The sequence below is a fragment of the Caretta caretta genome, chromosome 7, assembly GCF_965140235.1.
Source record: "Caretta caretta isolate rCarCar2 chromosome 7, rCarCar1.hap1, whole genome shotgun sequence".
NCBI lineage: Eukaryota > Metazoa > Chordata > Testudines > Cheloniidae > Caretta > Caretta caretta.
In genome coordinates, this window is record NC_134212.1 from 61,955,474 (window position 1) to 61,972,877 (window position 17,404).

General features: G+C 42.8%; 1 protein-coding gene across 3 annotated transcripts in view; it reads right to left on the reverse strand.

Moving 5' to 3' along the window:
- Positions 1-2,019: 2,019 nt before the first annotated feature.
- AP3M1 (adaptor related protein complex 3 subunit mu 1) overlaps positions 2,020-17,404 on the reverse strand; it is a 44,955-nt gene continuing 29,570 nt past the window's right edge. For all 3 annotated transcript variants that reach the window (XM_075130755.1, XM_048858481.2, XM_048858479.2), the window contains exons 2-9: positions 15,318-15,593; positions 14,513-14,684; positions 11,622-11,759; positions 8,809-8,894; positions 7,989-8,122; positions 6,762-6,969; positions 4,754-4,898; positions 2,020-3,077 (exon numbers count right to left, since the gene is read on the reverse strand). In XM_075130755.1, coding sequence (XP_074986856.1) covers positions 2,977-3,077; positions 4,754-4,898; positions 6,762-6,969; positions 7,989-8,122; positions 8,809-8,894; positions 11,622-11,759; positions 14,513-14,684; positions 15,318-15,593 — 1,260 coding nt within the window. In that variant the 3' untranslated portion in view covers positions 2,020-2,976. The remainder of the gene's footprint in view (positions 3,078-4,753; positions 4,899-6,761; positions 6,970-7,988; positions 8,123-8,808; positions 8,895-11,621; positions 11,760-14,512; positions 14,685-15,317; positions 15,594-17,404) is intronic.

Here is a 17,404-nt window from a genome sequence, read left to right on the forward strand (position 1 = left end):
TAAATGACATCTCGTGGGAGAAAATGTGAACAGCAGTCCCTTCAGATGTAGGAGCTTTGCGTACCCTTTTCCTTCAAAATCAGGACTTTACCCTCATAACAGTGCTGAATATGTTCAGTGTTTGAAACTGGACACTATACTCCAGTTTAGGAAAGCAGATCTGGGTATCTGGCCCCTATGAATCTTGCCCATATGCTCAGGGTTCAGCTGATCACCATATTTGGGGTCGGGAAGGAATTTTCCTCCAGGGCAGATTGGAAGAGGCCCTGGCAGTTTTTCATCTTCCTCTGTAGCATGGGGCACAGGTCACATGCTGGAGGATTCTCTGCTCCTTGAAGTCTTTAAACCATGATTTGAGGACTTCAGACATAGCTCAGACATAAGTGGGAGGTTTTTCGCAGGAGTGGGTAGATGAGATTCTGTGGCCTGCATTGTGCAGGAGGTCGGACTAGATGATCATAATGGGCCCTTCTGACCTTAGTATCTATGAACTCTGTGTGGCTCATTGCATGACTTTGTGTAAGACACTGAAGTACACTGTCTAGGGTAGCTTTGTTCACAGCGTAGGACATTTCAATAACACTGGAGTATCAAACATGAGCTCCAGTATGGCTAATAAGATTCATTTTTACTTCTAATTCCATGGAGCTACCAGTTTTAAATGAAGCTGCTGCAGCATTTCCAGGCTGCTGCACTGGAGCGATATAGAGTGTGGTGAGGAGAGCCTGTCACAGAACGTACGAGGCCTTGGGTGTAACTAGTGTCTCTCCTATTTTTAAGCTTGTTAAATCTGCTGTTAACTTTAAAGCCCTCAGTAGGATGTTAGTATAATCTGCACGGCGGATGGATTGGATACAGTCATGCAAACAGTTTTCCTTGGGGAATTGAGGGTAGCAGTTACATTTTAACTGGATATTCAAAGATTGTAATGTTCTATAATTTTGAAATTCTAGCTGTTCATTGCTTGTACTTGTGAGATCAAAGATTTACAGCACATTTCTTACAGAATGATCGTTTTTTCTAGAGCACTTGGAAATCACTATGCACTTCCAGTGGCCCTTAAGGGAAAATTCTTGTTATCCATAACACCTGACTGAGGAATTATGGGCTGAATTGAAGTTTTTCGTTGCTCAAGGTAACAGAGAGGCGTTACTCTGCTATATAATCAACTAACTCCCGGCCAATGAGAACACATGCAAATATTTAATTCCTCATTGGTTGAAAAGTAGTAATTATTCGGTCTCTCTCAGAATGTTGATTGCAACATTGATTGTACCTAGAAGATGATCAGTGTTCCAAATATAAGTGTGGATACCAAAAGTTACGCTTCATCCTAAATAAAATTAGCCAGATTTTCAGACAAGCTGAACACCTACAACTTGCACTAATGTCAATGGAAGCTGGAGTTGCTCAGTCAGGCTTTTTTTTTTTTTTTAAGTGCTTAAATAAGAATTAAGAAAGCTAGTTTTACTATCCAGGTTTGAAAGTTTAGGCTGCGGACCTTTGCTTTGGTTAATCTTTTCCTCTCAGGTCAGGTCTTAATACCTACTTACCCCTGTTACAGGTAAATAGGCACAAGTCCAGCAGCAAAGTCAGTGGCAAAGTAGGGACACTAACTGCAGTGTCCCGATTCCTTGCTCCTCCTAACAATGAGGCAATGTTGGACCTCAGTCTATTTCATGGCACATTCATTTAACTGGCAGTCCAGACAATGCCAATGCCTAATAAGTGGTTTTGTTCTCAGCTTTAGAGAAGACCCAGTGGTTAGTGTTAGGAAGGTGATTGACAGTTATATATTTCAATATTTTTTAAGCAACAAAGCTAAATGAAGTGAATGGCTTATCACCTCCATGTCCTGTTAGTGATGGTACTTATTCCTTCACACTGGAGAGGTGAGCAAGTTGGTAAGGGTAGCTGTAACTGGTGGTTGCTTTGTTTGTATAAGAAAGTTTCATGTGCTGTTTGCCAGAGCAGGAGATATGCAGGTCATAAGCAAAAATACATTTTTACAAGCGGAGATATTTGCAGCAAAGTTCCCTTTTATTTTAATTAATTACAATAAAGCATACAATCTTTACGTACATTTTACATTTTCTACTGTGCTACCTAAAAGCTACACTCCAATGTACACATGGCACACAAGTCTGGAGGCATTTGCTTCGAAGAGGAAGTGCCTCTAAATCAAAGCTGAGGCTTTACATAAAAATAGATTTTCCTTTAACTGTATTTCTAAAAAAATACAAAGTAAGGTGAGAAGTGAAAAGAAAGCAGAGTACTGAAGCAACAATCACTCCCAGGTTTGGATGCAGAAGGTTATTTTATCAGCTCATCTGTTGGTGGCACAAATGAAAGCTGAGTAAGGCAAACACTTCCTAAGGCAGTATCTTGTAAACATGAGCAAAAGATTTTTCTGTTCATCAGAAAGGGTCTCAAGGCATGTGACAAATCTGACATGTCCCATGCTCACCTGGAAGCCGACCCATTCTTTCTGCTGCATTCTAGTTCTGAAGAGATACCATGCTGCACTGTGAAATGTTAACTCATGGCAGGCTCTGAGAAAGGGTAGTATTCTCTCACCCTGCAGCAGTAAGACCTGCCATCACAAGAGGGTCCTGCTGGGTTGCATGGCCTTTGCCAGTGTGCTTCACCACCTGCAATTCTGGCTTTGGTATCTTATTTGACAGTGTGTTAGCGGCATTCTGTGAATCCTCAAACAATCCTTGTTCAAAAGAATTTATTAAAAGTGTGAAATTATGTTAGAAAAAAAATCAACCTAGTTTAAAGCCATGTTTATAAAAAACAGACTACACTTTCATTTGAATTGCTGCTGTGAACAGAAATGCTTTGATCCCAAATTAATTAGTGTGCATTATTACTCAATTGGCACCTCATAGCAACATATGTCATGAAGTGGTCGCAGTTTCCAAATCTGAAGGAAAAAATAGTACTACTTGCTCTGGCAAATAGAGCATCTTCTCATGTCCGGACTTGGAATTTTCCTGCTTTTGTGATGTACTTGACACCTTTAAAAGGCTTGTATTTCTCTCCAAACATGTCAAGGCGATTTACTTTCAATCCTACACAAAGGGGAACATGAAGAGCAAGAGTTTACATTTTCACACTCGCCTCCCCTTGAAGTCTGGATAATCTGCTTTGGAAATGACGTGAGCAGAGGAGTTTAGTTCTTCCATCTAGCAAGCACTACTGTTCAGTTTGAATTGGTTTCTCTTCTAACCTTTCTTTCTCAGTTGATTTTTATGCCAGAAGGGATGACTGTAATCCTCCTCTAGGCTAGGGCTTCTTAACCTGGCAGTGCGGCCACCCCATCTCTCCTATATTGCTAAGTGAGAGAGAGAGATCCTGGTACACAGACCCATTCTGACCTGTTGCATAGCACATTCTGTACAATAGCTACACCTAATAATTCCACCTCTCAGCTAAATAGGCCACTGGACTATAGCAGAGCTTTTACAAAGACATCCACTCTTGCTTTAAAAGTTTTCAACTGATGGAAAACTACAGCAGCCCTTGGTCAATGCCAGCAATGGTTAGTTACCTTCACAGTTATAAGTTTGCACTTATTTCCAAGCTGAAGTTAATCACACCTTTTTGAAAGTCTTTCCTCAGAACTGAGGCCATTAATCCGGATTTGTTCAAGTCTCCAGTTATTCACATAAGCACTATACAGCATGCGGTCATTAGCAAACACACGTTAGCACAGGTACAAGAGATGGAAAAAAGCTCAAAATAGAGAGGGAACGTGTATGTCTCAAAAGGGCTTTGGCTGGCAACACAAATTTCAGCCGTTCAGTAAGCTTCGAGGTCAGCACTGTGGAATCTAGAAAGTCCTTCGGATAGGCCAATGCAAGTTGAGCAGTGTTTCAGTAGGTGAGTGGCCTCCAACTGCACTGCAGCTCCAGAGGCTGTGCCTGAGTTGCCAGGTTTGGTCATTTGCTATACACCTGACCACCACAGCATTCTGGAACCTCCCCAGGGAGAAGGTGCTTACACTACCACTGTCTTCTGCCCTTGCTAACCCACTGCCCTCACTGATCCTCATTCCCACCTCATTAGGTTGTAAGTAATGTTTTCTGCAAGTGTATAATCAAATATATAGAATACGCCTGAGTTAAGGTTGAGGCCCTGTTCCTGCAAACACTTGCTTATGGGAGTAACTTTACACAATTCCAATTGGTTTCACATACTTTGTTTGTAGGACTGGGGCCTGCAGGCTTAATTTTTCACCTCCATGGTTGTATTAACCCTGTAGCCTTCATGCTCTGAAACTAGGGGAGTTACTCTGAAGCTGATGGAGGCAGTTAAGAACTTTCAATGATTACCAGAGTTAGGAGGAGAAATAATTTCCCAAAATAAAATGGTCACTGATAATCAGGATGGGTTTTTTGTGCTAGGCCCACAGAAGTCAAAGACCTAAGGAAAACCATACTACCGCACACTAAACTCTTCCTCGCCCTGCACCAGAGAAGTTCATGTATGTTCCAGGCAGAAGCCTGTGAAATGCCCACTATTTTGCCCTGGAAAGGCCATGAGAAATGATCCAAATCATCAAGATTTCACAATCTTCTACTTGCAAGATGAAACTGTTAGTGTTTCAAGGTAACTTCATCTGTTTGAATGAACTCTGCTTTGTGTTCTGCAGATTCACTGGGTCAGCAGCTCCAATTCAATGCTAGGAGACCCCTATTCCTACCTCCTCCAACCGTATTAGTTCTGATTAATGCAGCTATCTCACCTGAAATAGCTAGTTGTTGTATCTTAAACTGAACATTTAGGCTGGGATTCTCCTCTGGCTTGGGGGCTCCAGATTGTAGATTCACTATGCCCTTAAGATTTGGTAGCTTTTGAGGGGTAATTTTGCCAATGTCCCAAGTTAACACCTAAAAAAAAAAAAAAGTAGTGAGTGAATTTTAGCAAATACTTTGTCAAGTTAATATCCAGCTGCTAGTTTGTGGGTTGGGCAGGGAAGCTAGTCTGTAGAAAAAAATCTGGCAGCTTGACACCAGGTCTGGGCAGGACCCTTGCCTGGATTAAATCCAAAGTGAATCTGCCTTCCTGCTGCCAGATAAGAGCAATGACCAGGGGTCAGGAACCCTTAATGGGACCCATTTCCTTAGCAATGGTGCCTGATAAATAACTCAGATAAGTCAACAGGGCACGAGAGATAGGAGGGGAAGCAGCATAAAGCTAGCAGGTACCCAGGTAGGAGAGAATTGGAGGGGGTGGAGAGAAGGAAGAGGAGGGATTTGCAGTTAGAAGACCATCTGCATCACCAGGGCTTTATAGGTTCAATTGTTTCACATGACTGTTACTCTTTTAGAAGGAAAGATTAGTACAAAAGCCCTCATTTGGCCCTTCTCTCCATTCCATTAAAGCTTTTAATGTACCAAAATTAACAGGACAAACCATGCTGGCAAAAGGCATCAGACACAAGTCAGCAGAGCTGTAGGAACAGGGTTTTGCGACTGCAGCCTGATCATACATTGAACTCAACAGGAGGTAGGAATGGACACAATGTGTGCTTTCCTGGCTCTACAGGGGCAGATCAAATGTCCTGTGGTGCATGATAGGCCAGCAGACTATTAAGGTAAATCAAGTTTTGGTTCCAAGCCATACATAGTCCTTTGGACACAATTTCATGTATCTCTGTACTAATACACAACAAGGTGTTACAGTGAGGGGAAGACAGCAAAATTTTCTGTCTTCTTCCCTACTTTTTATTTTGTCTCTTCCCAAATGAGTTTTCCTGAACGAGGGTAGAAAGGGACACTGATCATTTGCATGATTTTACCAACTTGAGAAGAACCAGAAGCTGGATGTGTAAGTAGGTTTTACTTGTGTTTTGGGGCTATTTGCTCCTTCGCCCACCTTCCCTTTCACCTGGGGAAAGTTCTAGTATGTTTTTTCTGCCTTGGGGTCTCTTCACTTTGATTCAGTAGTTTATTTTCATTTTTAATCAGTCTGTTTCTTTGGGGAACTGTTGCTTCTTGCTCAAAGCAAGAGCTAACTGGCAACTTTCTGAGCTTACTGCTGCCCCAGGAAGTGACATGAAACATACAGTAGTGGGCCTTGGCCCAAACCCCATCCTACTACAATTGCTCTTAAGCTTCAAAGAAAACTTTGAGTTCTGGGTGTCAACCCCCATGTGCAAGAGTCATAAGTTTGAATATATCATTCCAACATAGTTCTGAGAAGCAAAATTATAGGTCAACTGTTTTCCATTACACTCCCTGTTTGTTTACATAGGTTTTTTGGGTGGCATGAGAGCAACAGCAAACATACCCAAATCCACCCCCTCGTCTGCTACTTGCTGACCATTTTGCCTGTTGCAGCTAATGCCCGCCTGGTACTTGCTGTCTTGAGTTTAAAGTTCTGCTGCAGCAGTTACAAGTAAATGTCTTCTCACAGAGGTTGGGGGAAGGGCAGGCACCACCAGTGAAACTGACACAAAGTGCGAACATGCATTAAACGAACTGGAAGTATGTGGTTCTGTGGTCCCTTTTAGAATTATGGTAACACAGATACAAACTGTGGTTTCAAAGAGGACTGTGGCCCTTAAAAATTTACCAGAAAAAATAATGAAACCAGAAGTTTTTTAGATCATCATAAAACTATACTGAATGGTTAAGTTTGTGTTTTTGCTAGGGTACGTAAAGCACTCTAGAGTATGAAGCTCTCTCTTGATTTCTTTAATTTTGTCTGCATTGAATTTAAAGACAGAAATAAAACAGCTCAAGACTTACTTTAAGGACGGGATCAAATGTATAGCTGCCTTGCGTGGAAGTAAGGTTCATGTTTAGTACAGCTTTTGGCATATGAACCGTCACAATGACTCCTTCCACTGTCTTCCCCATATTCTGTTTAGGTCCAATTGTAACATCGAATCTCCCTGAAGAGCTGTTCTCCTTAAAACTGATTATGTGTTTCACATACACAGGAATTGCTACCAAGCTGAAGACAGAAACTGGGAATTAAAAGACTACTTCAGATACATTAGGGCAAATAAAAGTACAGTTTGCAGAGGATTCTTATATCTATCATGGTGTTGGTAGGATAAATCAAAACCAATTTCTCTTGAAAGCAGAAAGTAATACTCTCCTAAAAAAGATCCAAAGGGGGGGGGGGGGGAGGAATCAAAGTCCTTCAAGTTAGTGGTTTGTAATGCAATAGCAAGTTCTAGTGGTGGTGAACAGTTTTACAACAATCATACAAAAAGGTACTTACAAGCAATCTGACTGGACACATTCTCACTTTTGCCTACATTAAAATGAAACCAAGCTTGAAGATAATTGCAGTTTAGTGGAGGTATGCATCTGATGAAGTGAGCTGTAGCTCACGAAAGCTCATGCTCAAATTGGTTAGTCTCTAAGGTGCCACAAGTACTCCTTTTCTTTTTACAGAGAGATAGCGTCTTAATTACAGAGCAGTTTCTAGCAATGGAAACATCAGGAGTTAAATCTTCCGTTACAAGCTAGTGATCTGCCCCGTTGAACAATCACAGCTGAGATGATATCAGCATCTCTGCCAAGAAGGGTTTATTTATGTTAGAAAAACTGTGACAGAGCATCAGATTAAATAAATCTCAGACAGCTACCCATGAACATGCATTTAGCAATAATGAGAATTCTAGTCATTAAATCATAAATCAGAGCAAATTGAGATGTTCATGAGATTATTCCAGGGCTTGTTTAGAGGGTGCATTAGCCCACAAGTGGGGTGTGGATTCCAGTGTGCACTACCATGGTGTGCACTAAATGGCCCATGTGGCACCTGCTGGTTCCCTAAAAGCTCCCTAGGGAACATTAATAAATCCTGTTTGAAACTTTTAGTGCATGCCAGCAGGGTCCACACAGGCAATTGAGTGCACAACATCCTAGTCCGCACTAGAATTTGCTCCCCTCTTGCATGGGCTAACGCACTGTGCAGACAAGTCCTAAGTGAAGGCTGGATAGCGAACACAAAAAACTTACTTTTGGGAGCTCACACGGTAGGATATCAGTCTGAAGTTGCCGTCTGGAGGAATAAATGAGAGCACTCTTTCAGACTCCCAACGCTTGAACCGAATACAGGGATGGAAACTGACATCATCCAGAAGCCTTGGGTTCTACAGGAAGCAAGACAGATGTAAGCTTCTCCCACATCTGGTGAAGGTTTGATATCAGTTGGCTTATTCCTTCCTTCCCACTCCAGCCTCCTAGCTTTGCTGCTGCAGAGAGGTGTTAGACCAGAGATGGGCAAACTATGGCCACGGGGAACCTCCTGCCCAGCTCCTGAACTCCTGGCCCGTGAGGCTCACCCCTGGCCCCTCCCCTGCTGTTCCCCCGCAGCCTCAGCTCACTGCACCGCCGGTGCCATGCTCTAGGCAGTGAGGCTGCGAGCTCTTCCAGGCAGCGCAGCTGCAGAGCCGGCCTGACCTGGTGCTCTGTGGTGCGCAGTGGCGTGACTGGCTCCAACCGGGTGGTACGGCTGCCTGTCCTGGTGCTCTGGGCGGCGCAGCTGTAGCGTCGCCAGCCACCGGTGCTCCAGGCAGCGTGGTAAGGGGGCAGGGTGGGTTGGATAGAGGGCAGGGGAGTTCAGGGTGGTGGTCAGAGGGCGGGGATGTGTATAGGGATCGGGGTGGTCAGAGGGCAGTGAGTTTAAATGGGGCAGGAGTCTTGGGTGGGGGGGGGGTGAAGTCAGGAAGGAGGGTGGCGGTGGGGGGCAGCCAGGGAGAAGCGGGGGTTCTAACTCTGCTAGAAATACAACACAAAACAGTTACATTTAGATGGCCAATTGCACTGCTAAGTTTACCATGAACGAAAGAGAAAGATCAGGCATTCCTGACAACTTAATGCAGGAATCAATGACACCTTGAATTTCTGCAAAGACTGTGGAACCTGGAAAAGTAGTGTGAGAGAGATGATTTAGTATACTGTGGTCAGCTTACCAAATATAACAGGAGGTGCACTAAAGAGGACATAAATGCATCATATACAATGGTGCAGATATCACTAGGTTTAGCACCCAGCTATGCAAACAAAGTATCATTCTTGTCACATGTGTCACAGAAGGCTTGCTGGGGTATATCAGCTGCAGCAAACAATTGTTCAGGTCCCACCCCAGTTGATTATTGCTTAATCACACAGGATTTGCTACATTGAACATTGCTGTGTCTAAACAGGCATCCTGTCCCTAGCAGTGGCCAATATGTGTTTGAGAATGTTGTGACAATCTATAACCCTATGTTCACCTCGTTTACAAGACTGATAAATTCTGTCTGAAGCATGCCTTCTGAGGTATCATTTGACAACTCATAATTTGCTGATCATAACTGTCCTGGTAAAATGTGTGGCAACACTGTATGTAAAGTTATAAGATTTTACTGTATGATATTACTAAAAGCAGTTACAAACCAGTTCCTCAGTGACAAAAGGCAAACTGATGCCTCAGCCAGATGTCAACAAAATTAAATAGACCATCACCTGGTTAATTGGCCATTTTTGGGCAGGAAAAAGGGTGTGAGCAAGAAATTTACATCTTGGCAAAGAAACAGCTGGAGGTTCCTGTCCCCATAGACTGTCTCCTGAACCCTAGCTGGAGAGGATTCTCAAAGAAAAGGGTAAGTATAAAGAATGGGGAACAGATGGGGCAGAAAGAAAGGGAGAAATGATTTGGGGCAATACCACTACCTGAAGAACAAAGAAACAGCTTTGGATTTAGGGAGGAATCCTGTATGAAAGAAATTCAGCCACCAGTCTGATAGAACATGCGAGAAACTTTTTGCTTTGAATTCACTTAGCTTGCTAAAGTTAGATATTAGTTGTGTTCTTACTTTTTATTTTTTTGTAATCAATTCTGGACTTGTATGCCTCATTACTTGTAATCACTTACAAACTATCTTTCTGTAGCTAATAAACTTGTTTTATCTAAACTAGTGTGTTTGGATTGAAGTGTTTGGGAAACTCCATTGGGGATAACAGGATTTGTGAATATCATAGTCTATAAATAAAAATGATGGACTTTAGATGAGCTTGTATCATCCAGGAGAGGGCTGGCTAGTATAAGATACACATTTCTGGGGAAAGTCTGTGACTGGGAATTAGCTGGTAATTCAAGAGCGGTTGGCTGTAGCACTCAGACAGTATAACTGGGAGTGATTTATTGGCTGGAAGCTGTGTATGAGGAGACCAAGAGTGGTAGCTCTCATAGCGAAACACTGTAAAAGGTGCCAGAGGCTGGAGAATTGATGGGATCAGCTGTTCAACAGTCGAAATTGTACCCTGGGTAATGTCACATATGAAAGCTTCTCCCCCCACCATTCTACTCCTAATAAGTTGTGCAGTGTTGTATATGGAGGCTGAAGCAAGACAAAAACACATGTGATATGCACAGGTGATCAGCTCTTGTCAGGAAACACTTGCCTGGATTATCCTTGGCTTTCATAGATTGCCATGTTGTGGGTTACTCTCACTGTTTAGTGAAATAAGTCTCTTACATCTGTCATGTCTTGACAGACAAGGCAAGACCATGAGATTTCTTATCTAGCAAGCAACTGCTTCCTTAAATGCCCCACGGGAACAAAAAGGTCTCGAGTCTTTAATGGAATGCTGGGCTTATGTAGCCATAAAACAGAAGAATTAATTGGGGGGCGGCAATGCAGAAGCTACTGTTCACTCATTTTGAAAGGGGCCAGAAGAGAGGCAACTTAGGCTAATATTTACATTAGTGACGTGCCTGAAGAGGAAGAGATACCATTTCAAATGGACATGATTTGAGAGTCTCTGTGTAAAATGAGGCAACGTCCTATGCTATGGAAGGATCCTTATCAGCTGCATACATTCTAATGAAGTCTAGGAGTCTCTCAAGAAAGTGAGATCCTTTGAGGAACTCAAGTCAAATGATCTTGGGGGGGGAGGGAATGTGAACTGCTCAGTACTAGTGAAACAACATAGGATTCAAATAGTCTCAGACTTTGCTGGAAGAGGGAGCCATAATGGAAGTACAGGTGGCAGTTTTGTTATACCATTACTAACTGGGTATACCTATTATATTTTTTGGATGGTATTGAGCAAATTAGGTGCAATCCATATTATGTATCAAGGTATTCTGACTGTCATGCCCCCGCATTCAATATTTCAGCCTTCATACTGCCTGGCTACTTGGAAAAGAACATTCTCTCAATGTTACACAGAGGCAGATAATGGGGAAGCTGGAGAGTGACAACTTTTGTCCTGCTCATACGGTGAGGAGCCTTGAACATAAGGATGAGTTGTTAGCATAAAAGAATAGTGGACATAAAGATCACAGACCAGCTAAAGCTTTGGCCTTAAAGAAATATTTTTCCTTTAATAACTGTAAGAAGGTACCAATAGATAAACCATAATTATCTAGATGCAGATACTTCTTGCAAATCAAAAGCTTGCCGAGTAAGTGGCCCAGGCCATATTGCTATTATGAGATTAAAGAAATAGGTTTGTGCACGGTATTTCAAACTGGCAACATAACTTATTTGTTATGTATAAGGCAGCCAGTTAGACTGCTTGAATTCTCTCTAAACAGCACTAGCTAAACAGAATGTTGAAATGTCCTTTGACAAGCACATCTACGTTGACAAGACATCTTACCTGATTTGTCTATAATTGCATCTATTTCTTCAATTACATCAAAATAGGCTTCGTTGTTTGTGTACTTTACCACTGCTCTGCGCCAAGGAATGTTGGACAGCTGTCCAGTGGGAAGTGTTTCACCCATATTGCTACTGCCTGGGAAATGCAGACAATTCAAACAAACAATCCGTTAGAAGGTTTCTTCCAGATCCCACAGTTATGCACCAGAATAAGACAAACCCAGGAACCACAAATTATAAATATCAGGATTTCCTTAATTGGATGATCCAGAGTCACATTTTCTGAAAGAGTCCTTTCTGACAGTGCTCTACTCTGCATTCTTTGCACCTCTAAATATTTGACCTGAGTCAGCAGGAGCTTTTAGGGTGCTAACAACAATGCAGGATTAGTGATTTAGGAGCCAAAGTCGCTTAAGGCACATTTGAATATTTTACCCTCTCGTAGTCAAAATTTGGATAGAAAAATGGTTCTTAACCTTAAAGGTAAATATAGAATAATAGAAGTATAGGACTGTAAGGGACATAGAGAGGTCATCGAGTCCAGTCCCCTGCACTCGAGGCAGGACTAAGTAATAACTAGACCATTTTTGACAGGTGTTTGTCTAACCAGTTCTTAAAAACCTCCGAAGACTGAGATTCCACAACTTCCCTAGGCAATTTGTTCCAGTGCTAACAGTCAGGATAGTTTAGGAAGTTTTTTCCTAAAGTCCAACGTAAACCTCCCTTGCTGCATTTTAAGTCCATTGCTTCTTGTCCTATCCTCAGAGGTTAAGGAAAACAATTTTTCACCCTCCTCTGTGTAACAATTTTCTGTGTACTTAAATTATGTCCCTTGTCAATCTTCTCTTCTCCAGACTAAACTCAGTTCATTCAATCTTTCCTCACTGGTCGTGTTTTCTAGACCTTTAATAATTTTTGTTGCTCTTCTCTGGACTTCGTTAAATTTGTTCACATCTTTCCTAAAATGTGGCACCCAGAACTAGGCAACAATACTCCAGCTAAGGCCTAATCAGTATGGAATAGAGCAGAAGAATTACTTCTCGTGTCTTGCTTACAACACTCCTGCTAATACATCCTAGAATGATGTTTGCTTTTTTTGCAATAGTGGTAACAGTATTGACTCATATTTACCTTATGATCCACTAACTTCCAGATTGCTTTCCACAGTACATCCTCCTAGGTAGTCATTTCTCATTTTGTATGTGTGTAACTCAGAGGTTGGCAACCTATGGCACGCATGCCAATTTTTAATGGCATGCTGCTGTCTGCCGGACCTGGGCAGACAGCAGCGTGCCATTAAAAACCCTGCCCGGCCCATCCTTTTCCACCCCCCCGCTCCCGCTCTCTCCTTGCAGGGCGGACAAGCTTCCCCCTCCCCCAGCCTCTTCCCCCAGCGTGCTGGGTTCCTGCCTCTCCTTCTCTCCCTCCTTGTGGCCGATCAGCTGATGGCCCTTGCTACAGGGACCTTGGGGAAGAGGGTGGAATCAGGGCATATCCCCTCCAGTCCCCTGCCGTTAGCCGCTCAGGGCAGGGGGCTGGGAGCACCCCCACAACCCACACCCCCAGCCCTCTGCCCTGATTTCTGCACCCCCTCACACACCCCCAGCCCCGTGCCCTGACCCCTGCACCCCCCTCACACCCCAGCCCTGTGCCCTGACCCCTCCACCCCCCCCCAACCCCAGCCCTGACTCCTGCACCCTCCTCACACCCCCAGCCCCCTGCCTTGACTCCTGCACGCCCCCTACATACCCTCCCCACTCCCACCCTGAGCACTGAACGGCAGCTCCTGCACCCTCCCCCCCCCCACATTCCCACCTGCACCCCTCGCACCAAATGGGAGCTGCCCAGGTAACCGTTCCACACCCAAATCTCCTGCCCCAAACCTGAGCCCCCTCCCTCATTCTAGCTCCTGGCCAGACCCTGCACCCCAACCCCCAGCCTGCTCCTTCACCCCCAGCCCTGTTCTCAGCACACTCCCACCCTCATCTCAGTGCAGAGAGAGAAAGAGAGAGAATGGCTAGAACCAGGGAGAAGGCAGATACCCACTCTACATGGGCAGGCTGGGATCCCAGACTGGCAGCGGGCTGAGCGGGGCCGACAGCCGGGACCCTGGCTGGCAGGAGCTGGCAGACGGAACCCCAGACTGACAGCAGGCTGAGCCACTCAGCCCGCTGCCAGTCTGGGGTCCTGGCCACCGGCCCCGCTCAGCCCACTGCCGGTCTGGGGTTCTGGCTGCCTGCCCCTTGCCAGCCGGGGTCCTGACTGCAGGCCCCGCTCAGCCCGCTGCCGGCTTAGGTGAGAGGAACCCCAGGCCAGTGGTGTAAGATCAGCATTTTAATTTAATTTTAAATGAAGCTTCTTAAACATTTTGAAAACCTTGTTTACATACGACAATAGTTTAGTTATAGAAAATATAGACTTATAGAGAGACCTTCTAAAAAACATTAAAATATATTATTGGCATGCGAAACCTTAAAGCAAATAATTGAAGACTCGGCACACCACTTCTAAAAGGTTGCCGACCCCTGGTGTAACTGATTGTTCCCTCCTAAATGGAGTATTTTGCATTTGTCCTTATTGAATTTATCCTGTTTACTTCAGACCATTTCTCCAGTTTTTGTCCCGATCATTTTGAATTTTAATCCTATTCTCCAAAACACTTGCAGCCCCTCCCAGCTTGGTATCATCCACAAAGTGTAAGTATATTTTCGATATCATTATCTAAATCATTGATGAAGATATTGAACTGAACTGAACCTAGGAGCAATCCCTGTGGGACCCCACTCGACATGCCCTTCCAGCTTGACTGTGAACCATTGATATTCCCAGAGAGTAGTTAATTAATTTTATTTAAAAAATTTCAAAGCTAGCTGGCTGTTTTAATCATACCTGTGATGGAATTGACAACAGAGCGCAGAATCGTGGGAGGTTTAATCAACTCTTTTAAGATATTTGATTCTGTTGCCAATGGAAAGCCATTGTCTAACATTTCTTCTAGAAGCTCATACACAATAACCACATTGTCCTTAATTGCAGTCTCAGAGCACTCTCCAAAATAATCCTAAACAAATCAGAGATTACAAAGGGAAAGGATTTTTATTCATAATAAAAACACTTTAAAGTTATTTTGCTTATAAAACAAACTAATAATAATGCTAGCAAGGGCATTTCTGGACATGTCTTGAATCATAGGACTATTATAGAGTCCAGTGCAAATATGGGTACAGTCTCTGGTTATTGTTCAGTTTTCAGTTCAAGGAATATTCTGAATACACCACCATGTAGGTTCTTCAGTGCTATTCATTGCATCTGTCAAATAGCTTTATGCTGCAACATGGTAAACTGTATTACAAAAATTACAATTGTAACTGGCAGTTTTATTACACCAGATGCATCAGTATAACAAGAATACACAATCTTATCAAAAGGTTGAAGCTTTTGTAAGTCAGTATTTGTTTTGTTTGAAGTGTAAGTTTGCTTCAAGTGAATATCCACAAGTAAAGAAACAAAGCAAACCTTTTGTGACTTTGTGCTTTATTAAGCAAAACTGTGCTTAAAAAAAAAAATCACAGATCACAAGGGGAATCAGATTATTGACAGGGAGGGGTTTGCTACTATTTTTCCCCCCCAACTTTTGCAAGAGACACACACACTTGGCTAAACTGAAAATTCAAAGAATTTATCAGCGACAGACCTGGAATGTATCTGCTACTCGGTGCAGGAATTCAATTACAAAGAGCGGTGGCACTTCTGTCTGTATGACAGACACAAAGAAGATTTTTTCCCGGTAGATGCTGATGAGGTAGTGGTGGGGCGTTGAGATGACAGGAGGCACATTCTCAACATCGGCTGCTTTCTCCTGAGCTTCAAAGAAATAATCACACACAGATTGGCTCACAACGCTCTTCCAGTGCTTCTCCAAGAATATATCACCAGAACAGTTTATAAGAAACAGACTGTGGATCATTTTCTGTTGGAGACACATTCACACATGTTATACAGATGGAAGTGATTTGAAGATTGACATTACCTCTCCTCCCACCTTCCCTTCACTTGGGTGTTGGCTTTGTACCAACATGCACTGTGAATTTTTTTTTTTAAAGTTACTGCATCATATTTTGCATTACTGCAGTATTTGCTGCAATTCCTCTACTTAATAAAAGAAAATACCCACAAGGACAGTAAGCTGTCACTGTAGTAAGTACTTAGAATTTTTTTTTAATTCAAGGCACCCACACTTTAAGAATAGCTAAGTAAGTTCAAAGTATTAAAGCTACAGTATTTACTCTGTCCAGCTGCACAAACTGTCAACTGATAAAAACATAAAACTGCACTTAAACATGCAGTTAAGTTCAAACTTCAGAAAGTCAAAACAAAGCATCATAGAAATGTAAGACTGGAAAGGTCCTTGATAAGCTTTTCCTAATCTCTAAACTAGATCTCCCTTGCTGCAATTTAATCCCTTTACTTCTTGTCCTGTCCTCAGTGGCTAAGGAGAACAGTTTATCTCCCCCCTCCCTCTTCTCCAGATTAAACAAACCCATTTTCCCCCAGTATTTCCTGGTAGGTCAGGTTTTCTTAGCATTTAATCATTTTTGTTGATTTCCAATTTGTCCACATCTTTCCCAGAGTATGGTGGTCAGAACTGGACACAATACGCCAGTTGAGGCCTTATCACTGCTCAGTAGGTGGAAGAATTACTTCTTGCGTCTTGTTTACAACATAACCCTTGGTTCTTCTGTATTGAGTTTTACAAGGGTACTCTGTTGCGAAAAACCAACATAGTTAATCTGTATCAGTTTCTAGGGCATTGGGGATGGAGAGAACAGCAGCTTCATATATCCAGGAAAAGCCACTGAAAAGAAGTATTTTCATTAATCTGGGTGGTCTGTCCAAGATGTGAAATGGCACATCTTATTTCTCTTATTCCTTAAGAAACACAACTCAGCCACAAAAATATTTACATAGACCTGAAACCTCCAGGTTTAATGACTCACCCACAAAGTTGCCCCTCCCTTCCTGTCCTCCCTAACATACCCTATGCTTGAGACTTGTCAGACTACTGGGAAAAGTGTTTAGTTCCAGACACTTTCTGCTGTTCTCAAAACTCAAGCGTCCTCTCACTTCGTTGAGTTTCCAAGTCACTTGCAATGCTCTAACATGGCTTTTAGGTATTGACCAAAAAATGAAAGCAAAATAGGTTCATCCATCAAACTGGTCAGAAAAGATATACAGTAGTTTTCTAAAGTAAAAGCTGCAATACTAGAAAGCACAAACACTTGAACATTGACTTGTTTGCCCTTTTTTTTTTTTTTAAAAAAAAAGATATGCTTGCATCTGCACAGCACTGAGGGTTTCTGCATGCCATGGTTTCTTTAGGGTTACTCTTATGGCAGAAGAGCTGTCTTCTCAACAGCCCCCCCCAACAGAACAAAAAACACAAAACACAAGATGTTGTGGCATGTATAGACACTCCTGTACCTGAAATACAGTTTGAAGAGATCTGTTAAACAGCCACTTTTTTATTTTAGAGAGAGACAAGGTTACTGTTCTGTAAGATTTATTTTATTGAGTAAGATAATTGAGTAAAAGTTGACTGATGTTTCCATCGCAGAGGGGAGTGGGGATAGGGGTGCAAGGGAAGTCAGCACAAAAACCCTCAACCTTGTAGCCAACACATTGGTCTCGTCTTCACTAGGATTTTACTTCGACTTAGCTAACTGAAGTTAAAAACATCTTTTTTCCTAGTGAAGATGCAAAGAGCAGCAGAAAAACCGGCCA